Source organism: Pongo pygmaeus, chromosome X (genome assembly GCF_028885625.2).
Source record: "Pongo pygmaeus isolate AG05252 chromosome X, NHGRI_mPonPyg2-v2.0_pri, whole genome shotgun sequence".
Lineage (NCBI taxonomy): Eukaryota > Metazoa > Chordata > Mammalia > Primates > Hominidae > Pongo > Pongo pygmaeus.
The window spans coordinates 101377608-101393661 of NC_072396.2; the positions used below are offsets into that span (position 1 = coordinate 101377608).

Genomic DNA, 16054 nt, shown 5'->3' on the forward strand with positions numbered 1-16054 from the left:
TTTTATCAATAATGACCAAATTGACCATCCGACTTTGCCTAGAGTTCTATGCAGAATAATATTTGTCACTGCAAATTAAATTGTATTTGTCATATAATTGATTTCTCTCCCAATCTGGTCCATTTTGCATGCTACTGTGAGGCTGATCTTAAATGCCACCTTTGTCACATCACTGTCCTGTTGAAGATCAATCAGTGGGTTTTTAGAGTCCACTGAGGCACATTCAAGTTTCTTAAAATGATATCCAAGCTCCTTTAGAACTTTGCTCTGATCTTACCTATCCAACTGTAACCCCTGTATCTTTCAACTCTATTTCTGTCCTCATGCTTTATCATGGATACCATCCATATTTTATTTCAAGTGGCTATGCTGATTCAAAGTGGCCTCAACTCTTTTTACCCCCTTAAAATTATGTGATATAAATAGACAAAACTAATATATGATGATAGATATTCAGACATGTGTTTCCTCTGAGTGGGCAAAAGGGAATTTTCTAGAGAGATGGAAATGTTCAATATCATGATTGTGGTGGTAGTTACATGGATGTATGCATTTTTCAAGACTCTTCAAACTGTACAGTTAGTATCTTTCCATTTCAACATTTGTAAATTTACACACACACACAGAGTGCACATGTATGTGCACTAGGAGTTCAGATATTTAGATTTTATCTGTGAACCAGTGTGATCTGTTTTTTTTTTTAAATCTGTTTTTGTGTCTTTTACATGAAATTATAATAAAGTGCTCTAGAAATGTAATGTTTTCAGAGGCTTAAGTCCCATTTCTTCCATGAAATCTTCCCCAACTCCTCAAGCCCACAGAAAGCATAGTTTTATTTTTAAAAATGATTTCATATGTGCAATGATTTCATATCTCACATGGAAGGGTCCTACTTTCAGTATGAAGCCTTTTGCTTCTATGGGATCATTTAACAGTGATTGGTTCATAGCAACTTTTTTCAACTTTGAGCAGCTCAACTTTTGCAGAAAGCTTTAATTATACAATCTAGAATTCAAGGAGGCTATAACAGTGAATTAAAACCATTATGCCTGGGTTGTTAAGATTTTAGGAAATGATTTTTATAGTATTGGCTTTACTTTAGTAATTTTCAAGGTGTGATAAACTGGAATACAGTCTTAGGGAATGAGAGAGTCCAGGGCACTTGGTGCTTAAGTTCCTAGAGGAGTAAGGGGTATTCTAATTAATAATGTTTGATAAAAAGCAAGGAGAGCACAGAGTAGTTTCAAAAACTTTGAAGGATCAGAGATTTTGCCCTACTTGCATGCCAACAAGTTAGCCTGCTGCAGTTTCAGCGATGCTAGCAGAACACACAAGACTCGTGGATCAGAGACACATAACTCTTGTTATTCATGATACAGCAAGCAATATGAGCTTCACGTTCACATTGTTTTCCTTTGCCCTCCAACCCCCAGAGTTGGAAAGCAAACCTAGACCACGTTTGGGAAGGCAAACCTAGGTGGATGCTGCACTCACGGTGGGTTTGTGTCATTGCTGAGGAATCCCATGCTTAGGGAACCCAAATCTTTTATAATGGACTGAACACAAACCTGCCTGACATTTTTCCTAGAGGGAGATATAACCTGTCTGCAAAGCAAATGAACCTGTTGTCTTCTCTAGAGGAAGACACTATATCTTCCAAGGTTGTTTTCTGTAAAAACATCCTTGAAAAGATAGTACAGAAAAAGGCCATCAGTGCCTCTGTTCACAAAATGTGCAGAAATGTGAGAAACCCATAGAGAATTGTCTGTAAGTATGTGCTAGCCAATAGGGAATAGGCTTGCACAAAGGTATAGCAGAGGTAATTAATTTACTTAGTGCTAATTGTAATCTGTATCATCTCCAAACCCTTTTGTGAAAATTAAGACAACACAACACAAGTAAATGCTGATACTGAAAATTAAGCAGCAGGCATTCGGCATCTACTAAATGACAAATACTATGGGAAACATGAAAAAGAAGGTACATCCCATGCCTTTTATTTGATATGATGATAAGTAGCTCACGCAAAGCCCACAGACTGCATGCAGCCCACCTAAGCCCTTAGTAATATCTGTGACTTTCAGGCTGATTAGAAAGTTGCTTCTGAAGTGTTACCTCTCAGATATGCCCATATGTTATTATTTTAGTGGCTAAAAGCATTACAAAATTTTCCCTTGATATTCTTTCACTCAGTTAAATAGGTATTGTACGTTGTAAAAAACACATTTTTTGCACGTGTTCAATAAAATTTTTGTCTTTTTTAATGAAATAAACACATAAACAATTTTTTTTCTTGAGGTTGAACTCGTAGACCAAAAAAAACCCTACTCACTACTAATTACGTCTAAGTAAGAATTAATGGTTCTATGAACTTGGAAATTCTAAGTGAACTGTCAACCTCAAATTAAATCACATACAAAATTTCACTGAAATGCATTCAAAATGAAGAGTAACTTCTTTCAAAGGATCATATTGACTTCCATTTTGTTTTAGGGAGACTAACTGAAATATAATCAATCCCATGATTATATTCATAAAACCTTGATTCATTAAGGTTAGACATTTTATGAAAAATACTCAGCTTCTTTGAAAGCTATCGTGGAGCAAAAGAAAAAGTAATGGGGGACTGAAGCCTACATTTCTTTCCTTTAATACATCAGTGATATTTACAAAGTTTTTTTTTAGCAGAACTATTTAGCATATATGTTCTCAGAAGGGACAGTATTACCCCAAAAGGGATGAATACTGGTTCTTGGGAATGTGGGTGGAAAAACGTCTTAGATATTGCAATGGTTTGTAGCCTTCCAAAGGATCGTGGTACATAAACAGATGTACAAGATATCTGTGGCATTAAATGTTAACAATAGGGGGCATTAAAAAAAATATCTAAAAAGACTCCCAGTGGGAGGAAGACAATAATGAAAAAAGGTTGAGAGACATTGCTCTAGCATAATATTTCGACAAGTATAGTGAGGTGGCAACTACTAAATTAAGCAAAGGTATTTATTTTTAATCCCACTTGACTTTATTTATTTTGAGACAGGGTCTCACTCAGGCTGGAGTGCAGTGGCATGCTCATGGCTCACTGCAATCCCAACCTCCCAGGCTCAAGTGACCCTCCCGCCCCAGCCTCCTGAGTAGCTGAGACTATACATGCACATGCCACCGCACCCAGCTATTTTTTTTTTTGTTTTGTATTTTTTGTTAAGGTGGGGTTTCACCATGTTGTCCAGGCCAGTCTCAAATTCCTGAGCTGAAGTGATCCTCCCACCTTGGCCTGCCAAAGTGCTGGGATTACAGGCATGAGCCACTGCACCCAGCCTCCTCTCAACTTTTTGTCATATTTGTTTTTCCATCTTTTTATCTAATTACAATATAATAGCATTAAAGAATTTTAATAAAACAATATAATGTTATACATTTTTATGTTTGCATATTATTTAGGTAAATCATAAATACATTTTTTTCAGTAATTTACATATATTTACTTTTCTACATAGTCTTTATAATTATCATTTTTGTAAGGATACATAAAATTTCACTTGTGCTGTTGTCCTCACCTTCTTGTACTTACATATCTCTAAAAATTCCTTCCCTGTCGTCTTTGCAATTCTGCTTCTCCTGACTGCCTGTTAAAAGTTGGGTTTCTCTGATTTTGGGGAGGGGATTAGGAAGACATTATTCAGAAGACACAAAATTTCAGTTGGACAAGAGGAATAAGCTCAAGAGATCTATTGTACATCATGGTAACAGTAGTTAATAACAATATATTGTGTATTCAAAAATTGCTCAGAGATTTTAAGTGTTCTGACTACCAAAAAATGGTGACATATGTTAAACATATGTCATTCCACAATTTAGTCATTCCACAATGTTTACATATATTAAAACATCATGGTGGGGTGCGGTGGCTCATGCCTGTAATCCTAGCACCTTGGGAGGCCAAGGTTGGCTGATCACTTGAGGTCAGGAGTTTGAGACCAGCCTGGCCAACATGGTGAAACCTCGTTTCTACTAAAAATACAAAAAAAAATTAGCCGCGCATGGTGGCACACACTTGTAATCCCAGCTACTTGGGAGGCTGAGGCAGGAGAATTGCTTGAACTTGGGAGGTAGAGGTTGCAGTGAGCCTCTATCACACCACTGCACTCCAACCTCGGCAACAGAGGGAGACTCTGTCTCAAAAAAAAAAAAAAAAATCATATACTGGGTGTGTGTGTGTATGTATATGTGTGTGTGTGTGTGTGTGTGTGTGTATAATTTTTACTTGTCAATTAAAAATTCTTAAATATTTTTTAAAAAGTTGAGATTCTCTGGAATTGCATCTTCTATTCTCTCCTTCTCCTGATATACTTTTTCAGGGTAGGTAATCTCATCCACCATCCAATGACACCCAAATCTTTAGCTCCAGCCCAGAGTTCACTCTTGCATTTCAGACCCACATTTCCAACTTCTTTTTCATTATTTCTACTTATATATTTCTTAGATATATCAAATAGATCACATTTTCTCATACTTGTGTATCCCTGGTCATCTAAACTCCTCTCCTTAGTCTCACCCTCCTTCTCTTGCCTGCTAAGTCCTATTGACTGTATTAATGCCTTCAAAATATCCATCCTCTCCATTCACTTTGCTCTCTGTTTAGTTCAGGATATGTGTTATTTAGACAATTACGCTATGCACCTAAAAATTTCCCTGCCGTTTTTTTGTTTTTTTTGTTTTTTTGTTTTTTTTTTTGAGATGGAGTCTTGCTCTGTCACCCAGGCTGGATGGAGTGCAGTGGCGTGATCTTGGCTCACCCCAACCTCCACCTCCCAGGTTCAAGCGATTCTCCTGTCTCAGTCTCCCGAGTAGCTGGGATTACAGGCGCCTGCCATCACACCTGGCTAATTTTTTTTATTTTTAGTAGAATCGGGGTTTCACCATGTTGGTCAGGCTGGTCTTGAACTCCTGACCTCAAGTGATCCTCCCACCTCGGCCTCCCAAAGTGCTGGGATTACAGGTGTGAGCCACCGTGCCCGGCCAAAATTTCCCTGCCTTTTGTCTTGCCATCCTCTGAGTCATTCTCCACAATGCTGTCTAACAAGTCTTTCTAAAGAGTAAATCTGATCAGGTTACTTCCTTTTGTTTATAGCTGATATGCCCAGTACAGTAACCACCATCTGCATGTGGCTATTGAGTATCTGAAAATGTAGCTAATCTGAACTGACGTGTGCAGAAGTAAATATGTACTAGATTTCTAAGAGTTAGTCTGATAAGAAGAATGTAAAATACATCATTTTGAAAATACATTTGGTTGAATGTTTACTTAATGTATTAAAAATCAATTTGGCCAGGTGCAGTAGCTCATGCCTGAAATCCCAGCACTTTGGGAGGCCGAGGCAGGCGGATCACTTGAGGTCAGGAGTTCGAGACCAGCCTGGCCAACATGGTGAAACCCTGTCTCTACTAAAAATACAAAAATTAGCCGGGCATGGTGGCAGGCGCCTGTAATCCTAGCTACTTGGGAGGCTGAGTCAGGAGAATTGCTTGAACCCAGGAGGCGGAGGTTGTAGTGAGCCGAGATCATGCCGCTGCACTCCTGCCTGTTCAACAGAGCGAGACTCTGGCTCAAAAAAAAAAATCAATTTTACCTTTTTTTATTTTTTAATATTACTATTAGAATATTTAGCATTATTTATGTGGTTCACATTTGTGGCCTGCATTTTATACCTAGTGAATACTGTCAGCTTATCAAATAGTGTTCAAGCCCCATATCATAGAATTTTCATCTTTCATCATCTGGGCACTAATTCCTAGTTCATTTCAACTTCTGCCAGCTATTGAGCAAAGAGCACTGGGCTTGGTATCAGACTCATCTGAGTTCATACCTGGGCCTCTCCACCACAGTTGAAATACATATAGTACTTATCTCAGTATGTTGTGAGGACTAAAATATCTAACAACTGTAAAGTGTCAACTGCATATAATTTAATTCTCTCAGGTACATTCTAGCCATTCCAAACTACCTTCAGGTCTTCTTTTTTTTTCTATTGAAAACAGCAGGTGATAATTCAGATGTGTCTGTGACCTTAATGAATGTTGTTTTGTTTGTTTTGTTTTTGTTTTTGTTTTTGTAGATGGAATCTCACTCTGTTGCCCAGGCTGGGGTGCAGTGGTACAATCTCAGCTCACTGTAACCTCTGCCTCCCAGGTTCAAGTTCAAGTGATTCTCCTGCCTCAGCCTCCTGAGTAGCTGGGACTACAGGTGCCCACCACCATGCCTGGCTAATTTTTATATTTTTAGTGGAGTCTGGGTTTCACCATATTGGTCAGGCTGGTCTTGAACTCCTGACCTCAAGTGAGCCACCCGCCTCAGCCTCCCAAAGTGCTAGGATTATAGGCATGAGCCACCACGCCCGGCCTCTTAATAAATGTTACAACTACACAATCCCCTTTCCATGTTTACTCAGTGGGCTCTACTTCATTTTTCCTGTTTTCACCAAATATTAGACCTGAGAACCTCAGTGTTTCTCTTCATTTTTTTTTCATTCAATACCCCATCCTAGAGAGTTTATTTTAAAAGAATAAATTATTATAACATTGAAGTAGTTTCAAATCAAATGCAGAACATAATCAAAAAATATTTTAGCTTGCTCTTGTCCCATAAGAAAATGTATTTTCGGCTGGGTGCAGTGGCTCACGCCTATAATCCCAGTACTTTGGGAGGCCGAGGTGGGCGGATCACCTGAAGTCAGGAGTTCGAGACCAGCCTGACCAACAGGGAGAAACCCGTCTCTACTAAAAATACAAAAACTAGCCAGGCGTGGTGGCGCACGCCTGTAATCCCAGCTACTCAGGATGCTGAGACAGGAGAATCACTTGAACCTCGGAGGCAGAAGTTGTGGTGAGCCGAGATCACGCCATTGCACTACAGCTTGGGCAACAAGAGCGAAACTCTGTCTCAAAAAAAAAAAAAAAAAAAAAAAAAAAAGTATTTTAATTTGTGATCTCATGCCCCATAGTTAATTTTTTAAACAAAGTAGGATTTAAATTTAACTTTGGAATAGCATCAGAAACAATGTCCTTTCCCTCTTCCCTCCTTCTTCTCTTAACCCTCTTGCCTGCAAATTGTCATCTACCTCAGACTCACACATTTAGCTACCCTCAAGGTAGCCACCTATTTAGGGTCCTTTTCATCAGCTAGGCCGGTTAGGAAGAGCAGGCTGAGCTCACTGGGGATTATGCACAGTGTAATAGAGACTTTCTGGCCATTGACACCTTGAGACAAACACTCTAACAAATCTTTAAAGTGTTTTTCATGGCTAGAGTTGTCAAAGATAGGAGGAGGGTAAAATGTTTTAAATGCTGTTTCTGTTAGGAATTTCCACGAACATCTTCTGAGCATCCCACTTATGGCTCCTTAACAGTTCTTTCCCATAGGAAAAGTTTAGACACACAGCAGCATTCTAAAAAGGAAGTGGGACTCTGGCTGATGTCTCTAAAAGTTAAAATGTGGCCTTTCAGATAATGTGGTCATCTTTTCTTTATACAGTGTCAGCATCTCAAAATGGTAAAGGATATGGATTAGGTAAGAATTGAATGCAAATGTGTTTTGCAAATAGTGTTTTCTAAGATAATCGCAGATGATGGTTGAATGCCCAAAGTATTAATACAATCAGTATTTAACCTTGTGTAACTCCGCTTCATCAAATCACGCCCTGCACATTGATTGCATTAAGCCGGGTCAGTGGTTTCTTGCTTAGGAATATCTTATAAGAATCTTAACAGGAAGGCAGCAGTAGCTGATCAGCTACTGTTTATTTGCATACTGAGCATGTCATCAATAATACAAAAGACAAGGTCTTTAAGTTGAAAGAACAGTGGGATTGGCATGAATTTTGCTTAATGGTGCATAATAAGCAAAGTAGTCTGTGGTGCCAGAAACTGACAGGATCCATTATGTTAAAACAGATATATGTCTTCAATTTAGGGGTATTATGTAAATCTGACAGGAGTTTTTCCCTTTATTTTCCTGTAGTTGAACTTTAATTGCTCCAAGATTAATTTTGATTTCTCCCTTTCTCCAGAGGGTGATGAGACTGGTGTGATGGATAATCTTCTAGAAGCCCTACAATCAGGTGCAGCATTCAGAGACCGTCGAAAGCGGATTCCAAGGAATCCAGGTAAAACACATTCCACCTCACATAGTATTGTAAAATATGAATGTTCAGAGCAAAGTAGCAACACTAAAAAAAAAAAAAAAAAAAAAAAGGAAAAATAAAAATACTTCCTCATGAAGACTTTTTTTAACAGTTGATCTCAGCTCATGTGTGAAATCTCAGCAGGCATCTACATGATTGCAAGTTTCAACTTGGTAAATGTATCTTCAAATAAATGTAGACTTTACAACAAAAATCGGAAACAAGGACTCCCACTGTGTTTAATATTAAATATTTTAATTGTTATTTTATGAGCATGTGGTTTAGGTGGAAAGTATTTTAAAACCATAAATGTAATTAAATCATTAAAAGTAATTGGCCCTAAGGAGATCACATTAGCTATTCACAGGTAAGGAAACTGAGACAATGCTTGTTTCTAGAGACCATTTTGGTTTTGCAGTGCAGTTTGTTCTCTGTGATCCATGTTAATAAAGGGAGGAGAGGAACAGATAGTCCAAGATCCCCTCAAATCCCAAAGTTTTTGTTTTTATATTTGATTAGTAACAGTTAAAGCCACACTATGAAAATAGATCTCAGGGGAAGAAAAATCATAAAAGAAGTAAAACAACCTCCCTCACCCAAGTGAACTAGAAAGTTGTCCACTTTCTCTGTTCATACCCTATGGTAGAAGTAAATAATGTAATAGCTCCTCTAAGGATAATCCAAGTAGGCTGAACTGTCTGCCTCCTCTCAGTAAGGTTTTCTATTTGTAGTTCATATCTTTCTTGAAGTAGAGAAAGAAATTAGGTATGTTGATTTTAAGACTCCTCTTCATGGGCTGTAAAGCTATATGGAGAAGTAAATGAAAAATGGAAAATTAATAATCAATATGTAAACTCTACTTCATTTAGATTAATAAGATTTGCCTTAATTAGCCTGCAATTCCAAAAATATTCTCTATTTGGACTGGAAGTTACCATGTGTCATTTAATGGAAATTAGTAGCTCTCAAAACCGTTGTACTGCAACAAACGAGTGAGAGAAATGGGGCCCAGAACATAGTTGTCCAGGAAAGCTTTTGGCAGTGATGACCTTGATGGTAGAAGACAATATAAGTTATATTCATCTTTTTCACATTTGGGTGAATCCTGATGGATATTGGGTAACATTCTGCCTCTGCTATTTATGGATGGTCCCTGAGAGATTAACCTAAAGATAAGATTTGATTGAGAGGAAACAAGTGTTTTGGTTGGAGTATAAGACTACTTTTATGTATATGAATGCATCGTAGATGGCCTACAAAAAGGGTGGAAGACTGGAGGAAAAAAAGAATGGAAATCTGTATTTATAAGTTCATATTCATTTTGAAGGTAATGCTGCATGGCAGAATACTAGGAGCACTACTCATCTATAACTGTGAGGCAGCCATTCCACTTATCCGCAGCCTTTGTCTGTAAATGAGAATGTTCTACCATGCTATCAGAAGCCCCTATCACCTCTTAAGGAAAATAAAAACCTTCACTGCTCTTTCTTGAACTATCAGAGCAATAGTAGTCAGTGAAAGGTGAACTGAAATAATTTTTGTATCAATTCATTTCTCTGTTAAGCAGCTGATAAGTGAAAACATGTTATTCTGGGCCATAAAGGAACTGCCATAATTTTTCTAGGCTGTTTATTTTAAAAATGCACATTTGCTAAAGCCCTTGTCTGATTAGTCTCACACCTCATACTGATTCTAGAAAAACTGTACTTGGAGAGAGAGATCATTCCATGGGGTTTCTGTGAGTTTGGTACTCAAGGGAATATAGTGTTGTCAACTGTGAAACACCAAGAATATATTCACAAACTGCATAATTTTATAGTACTGATTCCAAGTAATCTAAATTGGGATTTCCTTTGGTTTGTAGCTGGAGTGCCTCCATGAACACATAGGGTTAAAAATATCACTCGATTTAGCTGTGGCAGTCATTCCAAGTGGCAGCAGCCAAAGCAAATGTCCAGAGGTAAAACGAAACTCGAATGCAGACAGTGGCAGTGGTTGGGAAGCACCTTGGTCATCAGTAGAAGAGCTGGAAGTGAGGGAGTGGGGACAGAAGGCACAGAGTTTACAAGTCTGCCAAAAAACTCTGTCTGCCTCCTTCTGGAAGAAGCAGAACCGGGGACTTTTACAGATTTCCTCCTTGCCTCAGCCCTTCCTAGCTAGATCATGTTTTCCTGCTAGTCCCGTTATTTTTACTTTCTTAGGCACCTGATTTGTTTCCTTTCCAAGATCCCATTGACTTGGTATTGTTATACTTTCCCTGTTCAACATTGACATTCTTGATCTTTTCCAACAACCTCCACTTCAGCATGATGAGATAAAAGCAGAAAAGCCTAATTATAAAGAAGGCTATTTTCCCCCAAGTAAAGTAAAATAAAAAGAAAATCCAAAACAACTCTAAAATCAGTCAACCACAATCAGCAAAGATGTACTCACTGCTCTGCTTGCCATTTTCATTACCATCGCTTATAGATGGGAATTACTGTTATGTAAAATACAGAGCTCTACCATTGTGTTTCTAATTGTAATCTTTCTATTTATTTTTTATTTATTATTATTTTTTTGAGACGGAGTCTTGCCCTGATGCCCAGGCTGGAGTACAGTGGTGCGATCTCGGCCCACTGCAACCTCCACCTCCTGGGTTCAAGAGATTCTCGTGCCTCAGCCTCCCCAGTATCTGGGATTACAGGCACATACCACCATGCCCAGCTAATTGTTGTATTTTTATTTTATTTTTGTTTTTGTTTTTATATTTTGAGACAGAGTCTCGCTCTGTCGCCCAGGCTGCAGTACAGTGGCATGATCTCGGCTCACTGCAGCCTCTACCTCCCAGGTTCAAGTGATTCTGCTGACTCAGCCTTCCAAGTAGCTGGGACTACAGGTGCCCGCCACCACGTCCAGCTAGTTTTTGTATTTTTAGTAGAGATGGTGTTGCGCCAGGTTGGTCAGGCTGGCCTCAAACTCCTGACCTCAGGTGATCCGCCCACCTTGGCCTCCCAAAGTGCTGGGATTACAGGCGTGAGCCACCATGCCCGGCCAAATTGTTGTATTTTTAGTAGAGACGGTGTTTCGCCCTGTTGCCCAGGCTGGTCTCGAACTCCTGACCTCAGGTGATCTACCCACCTGGGCCTCCCAAATTGCTGGGAGTACAGGTGTGAGCCACCGTGCCCAGCCAACTAATTGTAATGTTTTTAATTTTATATGTAAACAAGATGAGGTGATAGTCTGTATTCTTCATTAGAAAATCAAAATGTTAATAAATGATATGATTAGTTGCCTAAATTATAAATCGCCCACTCTGAGCCTGTGCCCCCTACCCAAGACCTACCATATTTAGTAACTCAGAAGGAGCTTCCAAATATTGCCTCCAGCCCATTCAGCGGAATGTGCTGTTTCAGTTAAGTAGCAAAAGGCATTTCAAGGTAGACTATCATATCTGTAGTGATAATTGAAAATTTTTTTTTAATAAAAAACAAAAAGGCTGGGCGTGGTGGCTCATGCCTATAATCCCAGCACTTTGGGAGGCTGAGGTGAGAGGATCATTTGAGCTCAGGAGTTTGAGGACAGCCTGGGCAACATAGCAAAACCCCATCTCTACAAAAAAATACAGAAAAAAATTAGCCAAGCATGGTGGCATGTGCCTGTAGTCCCAGCTACTCAGGTGGCTGAGGTGGGAGGATTGTTTGAGCACGGTAGGCAGACGTTGCAATGAGTAGAGATCGTACCACTGCACTCCATCCTGGATGACAGAGCCAGACCCTGACTCAAAAAAAGAAAAAAGAAAATATTAACTGGTGTATCACAGGCCCCAGATAGTCGAAATGTACACAGGTGATAAATAACGACTCTGGTTGTACTGGTGCATACTAGCTGAATATTAACCCAGATCACAAGCTTTGCTGATGTCAAAATCAGAGATTAGGAAATGAGCCCCTAAATATTCATTTATTGTACATCTGCTGTGTAAAAGGTACTATGCTATACATGATGAGGGAAGATGTAGAAATAATTAAGATAAGATTTCCTTAGTTATAAGACCCTGTGTATTATAGGAACGATAAAAAGCACAGAAAGTCTACAGAATAAGGCAGAAGATAATAAGTATCATACAAGAGGTGTTAATAACATACTGTGTGACTTCAGAGGATGGGACTTGCATGCATTATCAGATATATCAGAAAAATAATAATGGAGGAAAAGACTGAAGGATGAGTAGAGATTCCAACAGTGAGAGCTGGAGTTAGGGATAGTGGGCATTTTAGTCAAAAGAAATGTCATTAAGAAAAACAGAGGCAAGAAAGTTCAAAGCATTTTTCAACAATGGCAAACAGTATAGTAAGAAAATAGGATATATATAGTATAGAATTATAGGGGTAATTCTGGAAAATTAGGTTTGCTCCATATCATGGAGTGCTTGAATGAGAGACTAAGGTGTTAACTTACAATTCTTTAAGCAATGGGGATTTATTGAAGGTTTTTAAGCAGTGGAGGAACACAATCAAACTTACGCATTAGAATATTTAATCTAAAGGAGTATAAGTAATCAATTAGGAGTCTATTGTCATATTCTTATTTGGAGATAATTTAGAGTGAGAGGAGTAGTCAAGAGGCAAAGATAAACCTATGGCTTTGAGTATGACTGGCTAAGAAGACAGTTGGTTTACTAAACTATTTTTTTTTTTTTTTTTTGAGGAGTCTCGCTCTGTCGCCAGGCTGAAGTGCAGTGGTGCGATCTCCGCTCACTGCAACCTCCGCCTCCCAGGTTCAAGCAATTCTCGTGCCTCAGCCTCCTGAGTAGCTGGGATTACAGGCACGTGCCACCACACCCAGCTAATTTTTTTTTACTTTTTAGTAGAGACGAGGTTTCATCATATTGGCCAGGATGGTCTCGATCTCCTGACCTCGTGATCCGCCTGCCTTGGCCTCCCAAAGTGCTGGCACTACAGGTGTGAGCTACCACACCCAGCCATAAGGTTACTAAACTATTAAGATCAAGAAAAGGAGTGGTGATAGTAGAAGAAGGTAAATTCAGTTTTGGATAAGTTAAACTGAAAGTGATAGCAGAACATTGAGGTCAAGATGTCCAGAAGGTTCTTGGAAATATAGCTACAGATTTCATGACAAAATGAATTCTTGAGTGTTCTGGATATAGGGTGGATAGGGGAAGGGATTGTTATAGGGATTTTTAAGAGAAAAGAAAACCAAGACAGAGCCTTGAAAATGCCTACACTAAGGGGCTAAAAGAAGATAGACAAGGAGCAATTGGGCAGGTAGGAGGAGAATCCAGACATTATTGTCCTAGAAACAAAGGAAGAGGGAAGTACTAAGAAGGGAGGAGAGGTGAACATTTTTGACAATGACATATGCTCTGGTGGAATAAAAAAGGGTAAAGAAACAATGATTTGCTATTTGGGAGCTTTTTAATGACTTTTTGAAGAGTATCCTTTCAATATTGTGATGGAACTGGGAAAAGAATACAGAGCTATGCAGAGTAGATGGTGAGGCTATAGGGAAAGATCATATTCATTCAACAGTTGAGCAGTCTTATTGAATGCCTCCTCGGTGCATTATACTGAGTTGGGTACTGAGGATACAAAATCAAACGGGAGCCTAGAGGAACTCACATACTGTTTGGGAAAACATGAATATAAACCATGTGATCAATTTACAATGCGGTCTTCTATATGCTGTAATAGAGATAGGAACAGTAAGCCTGTGCAGCATAGGAGTTAGAGTAACCACTCTCAACCCCCCACCTCTCTCCTTTGTGTCTATATAATATGGGCTATTCTTTCTAGCAGTTTGGTGGGTGAAAGGTACATCTTATTTTTCCTTAACAACCTAGTATGGATTTATCTTCTGTGAATTTTGCTAAATATTTCTTGATCCTGTGTTGTTACAGCCTTTGTTACCACATAAGATAATAAGTTGCATACGTTTACCATCTACTTTGTAAAGAATTGCCCTGGCTGTGTAATTGTAAGATCAAAGATAAGCTTTGGAGGAAAAAGAAGCACATAGAGAGACACCTTGCAGAGTGAAAACGACTCTTTTTTTTTTTCTTTTTTTCCCTTTTTTTTTTTTTTTGAGATGGAATCTCACTCTGTTGCCCAGGCTGGAGTGCGGTGGCACGATCTCGGCTCACTGCAAGCTCCGCCTCCCGGGTTCATGCCATTCTCGTGCCTCAGCCTCCCAAGTAGCTGGGACTACAGGGCCTGCCACCACGCCCGGCTAATTTTTGCATTTTTAGTAGAGGCGGAGTTTCACCATGTTAGCCAGGATGGTCTCAATCTCCTGACCTCGTGATCCGCCCTCCTTGGCCTCCAAAAGTGCTGGGAATACAGGCGTTAGCCACCGTGCCCGGCCAGAAAACCACTCTTAAAATACAAATACACAACTCCACATCTGTTTTATTGCCAAATAGCTATAGATACTTAGAGCTTGCTTCTCTTTCTTCAACCAACCCGACTTTTTTATTCTTTGCCCACTGTAAGTAAATATAAATGGGCTTCTCAGCAATAGGTGGATATCTAACTTAGCATTTTGGCTATGACTGGATTTTGATATATAGTTCTAGACATTAAAAAAACACACAAGAGAAGCATTATGAAGAAATGAAACCAGGAAACAATAAATGTATTTTGGTTTTAGAACCACACAGGGCAACCAAGAAAACTAAATTTCAAAAATCAGGAGCAACTCAGGAGACACATGATCCTAGTTTTATGTATCAGCAAGATAACAGTATAAATGAGAAGGTATAATTTACCATTTGAGAACAGATAGGGGACAAGAAACAATGTTATACAACATAGAAAAAGAAACCTCCGTATGTATTAGGGAAGAATAATTTCACAGCAAAACAAAACCCACATTTCCCCAGGCCTCACTGCCTCATGTAAATAAGAAAACTCAAATTTTGCTGGCTCTTGTCTCTGCATACACATTCAGGACCTCATCTGCTATAAGGGCTCTATGAAGCATTTCTGGGAGTTATCAGGGGGCATTTCACAGAAACAAGCACACACCACCATTCCTCCACCTCTGCTATAATACCATGCATTTCTACGCTGGCTGTCTTCTGTAGCAGCAGGGACTCATGCCTTCACAACGCCAGAGTTTGACAGTCGTCATTGACAAAGTAGGGGGGAAATGCCTCTCTCTTTTCCTTTAGTGTGGCACTCCACCTGTGTACCCAGTAGTACTGCTTATGCCTCAGACTATTACAGATAATTTTAGAGAAAGAGCTTTCAATTTTAAATGACACCCTCCCCCGCCCACCATCACAGAGGATTTGACCCAAGATGACAAGAGCCAAAGACAGGCTCATAACAGATCCCATGTAATACTCAGCATCATCTTGATGACCAAGGTCTGTTGTGGTTTTGTGCTTGTTTTGTTTTATTATTACTAGGTCTTGCTGGTCATTCATTCCAAGCTGTTTACTTCTTTCTCCCTGAAGATAAGTTCTTCTTCATGAACTTTCTCAGTCTCTGTTTTATAAATGTCAGAATCTTTTACTAGCACACTAAGCCCCATTTAGTCTATAATACATTCATTATATTGTAATATACAATTAAAATCTGGTTTTAGAAAGTAATGCAAGGAAATAAATAAAAGCATGACATTCATCCAAGTAATACTTATTAATCAAATACTAGGGGCCAGGCAGCAGTGCTAGGGCCTTGGAGTACAAATATGGGTCTTGCTCTTAAAAACTCAGAGCCTCATGGGAAAGACATATGATATAAATTTCATAATATAAGTGTTCAAAAAGTGCTAAAAAGAGCAACTAACCGCCTGGAGAATTCAAGAGAGGCTTCATGATAAAAGTGGCCTTTGATCTATGTTTGGAAGGATGAATAGTAGTTTGG

At 39.1% G+C, this 16054-nt stretch overlaps 1 protein-coding gene across 5 annotated transcripts in view; it reads left to right on the top strand.

Moving 5' to 3' along the window:
* The window catches only part of DIAPH2 (diaphanous related formin 2), a 908418-nt gene that overhangs the window by 737467 nt on the left and 154897 nt on the right, over positions 1 to 16054 (top strand). For all 5 annotated transcript variants that reach the window (XM_054470847.2, XM_054470849.2, XM_054470850.2 and 2 more), the window contains one exon: positions 8070 to 8165. In XM_054470847.2, coding sequence (XP_054326822.1) covers positions 8070 to 8165 — 96 coding nt within the window. The remainder of the gene's footprint in view (positions 1 to 8069; positions 8166 to 16054) is intronic.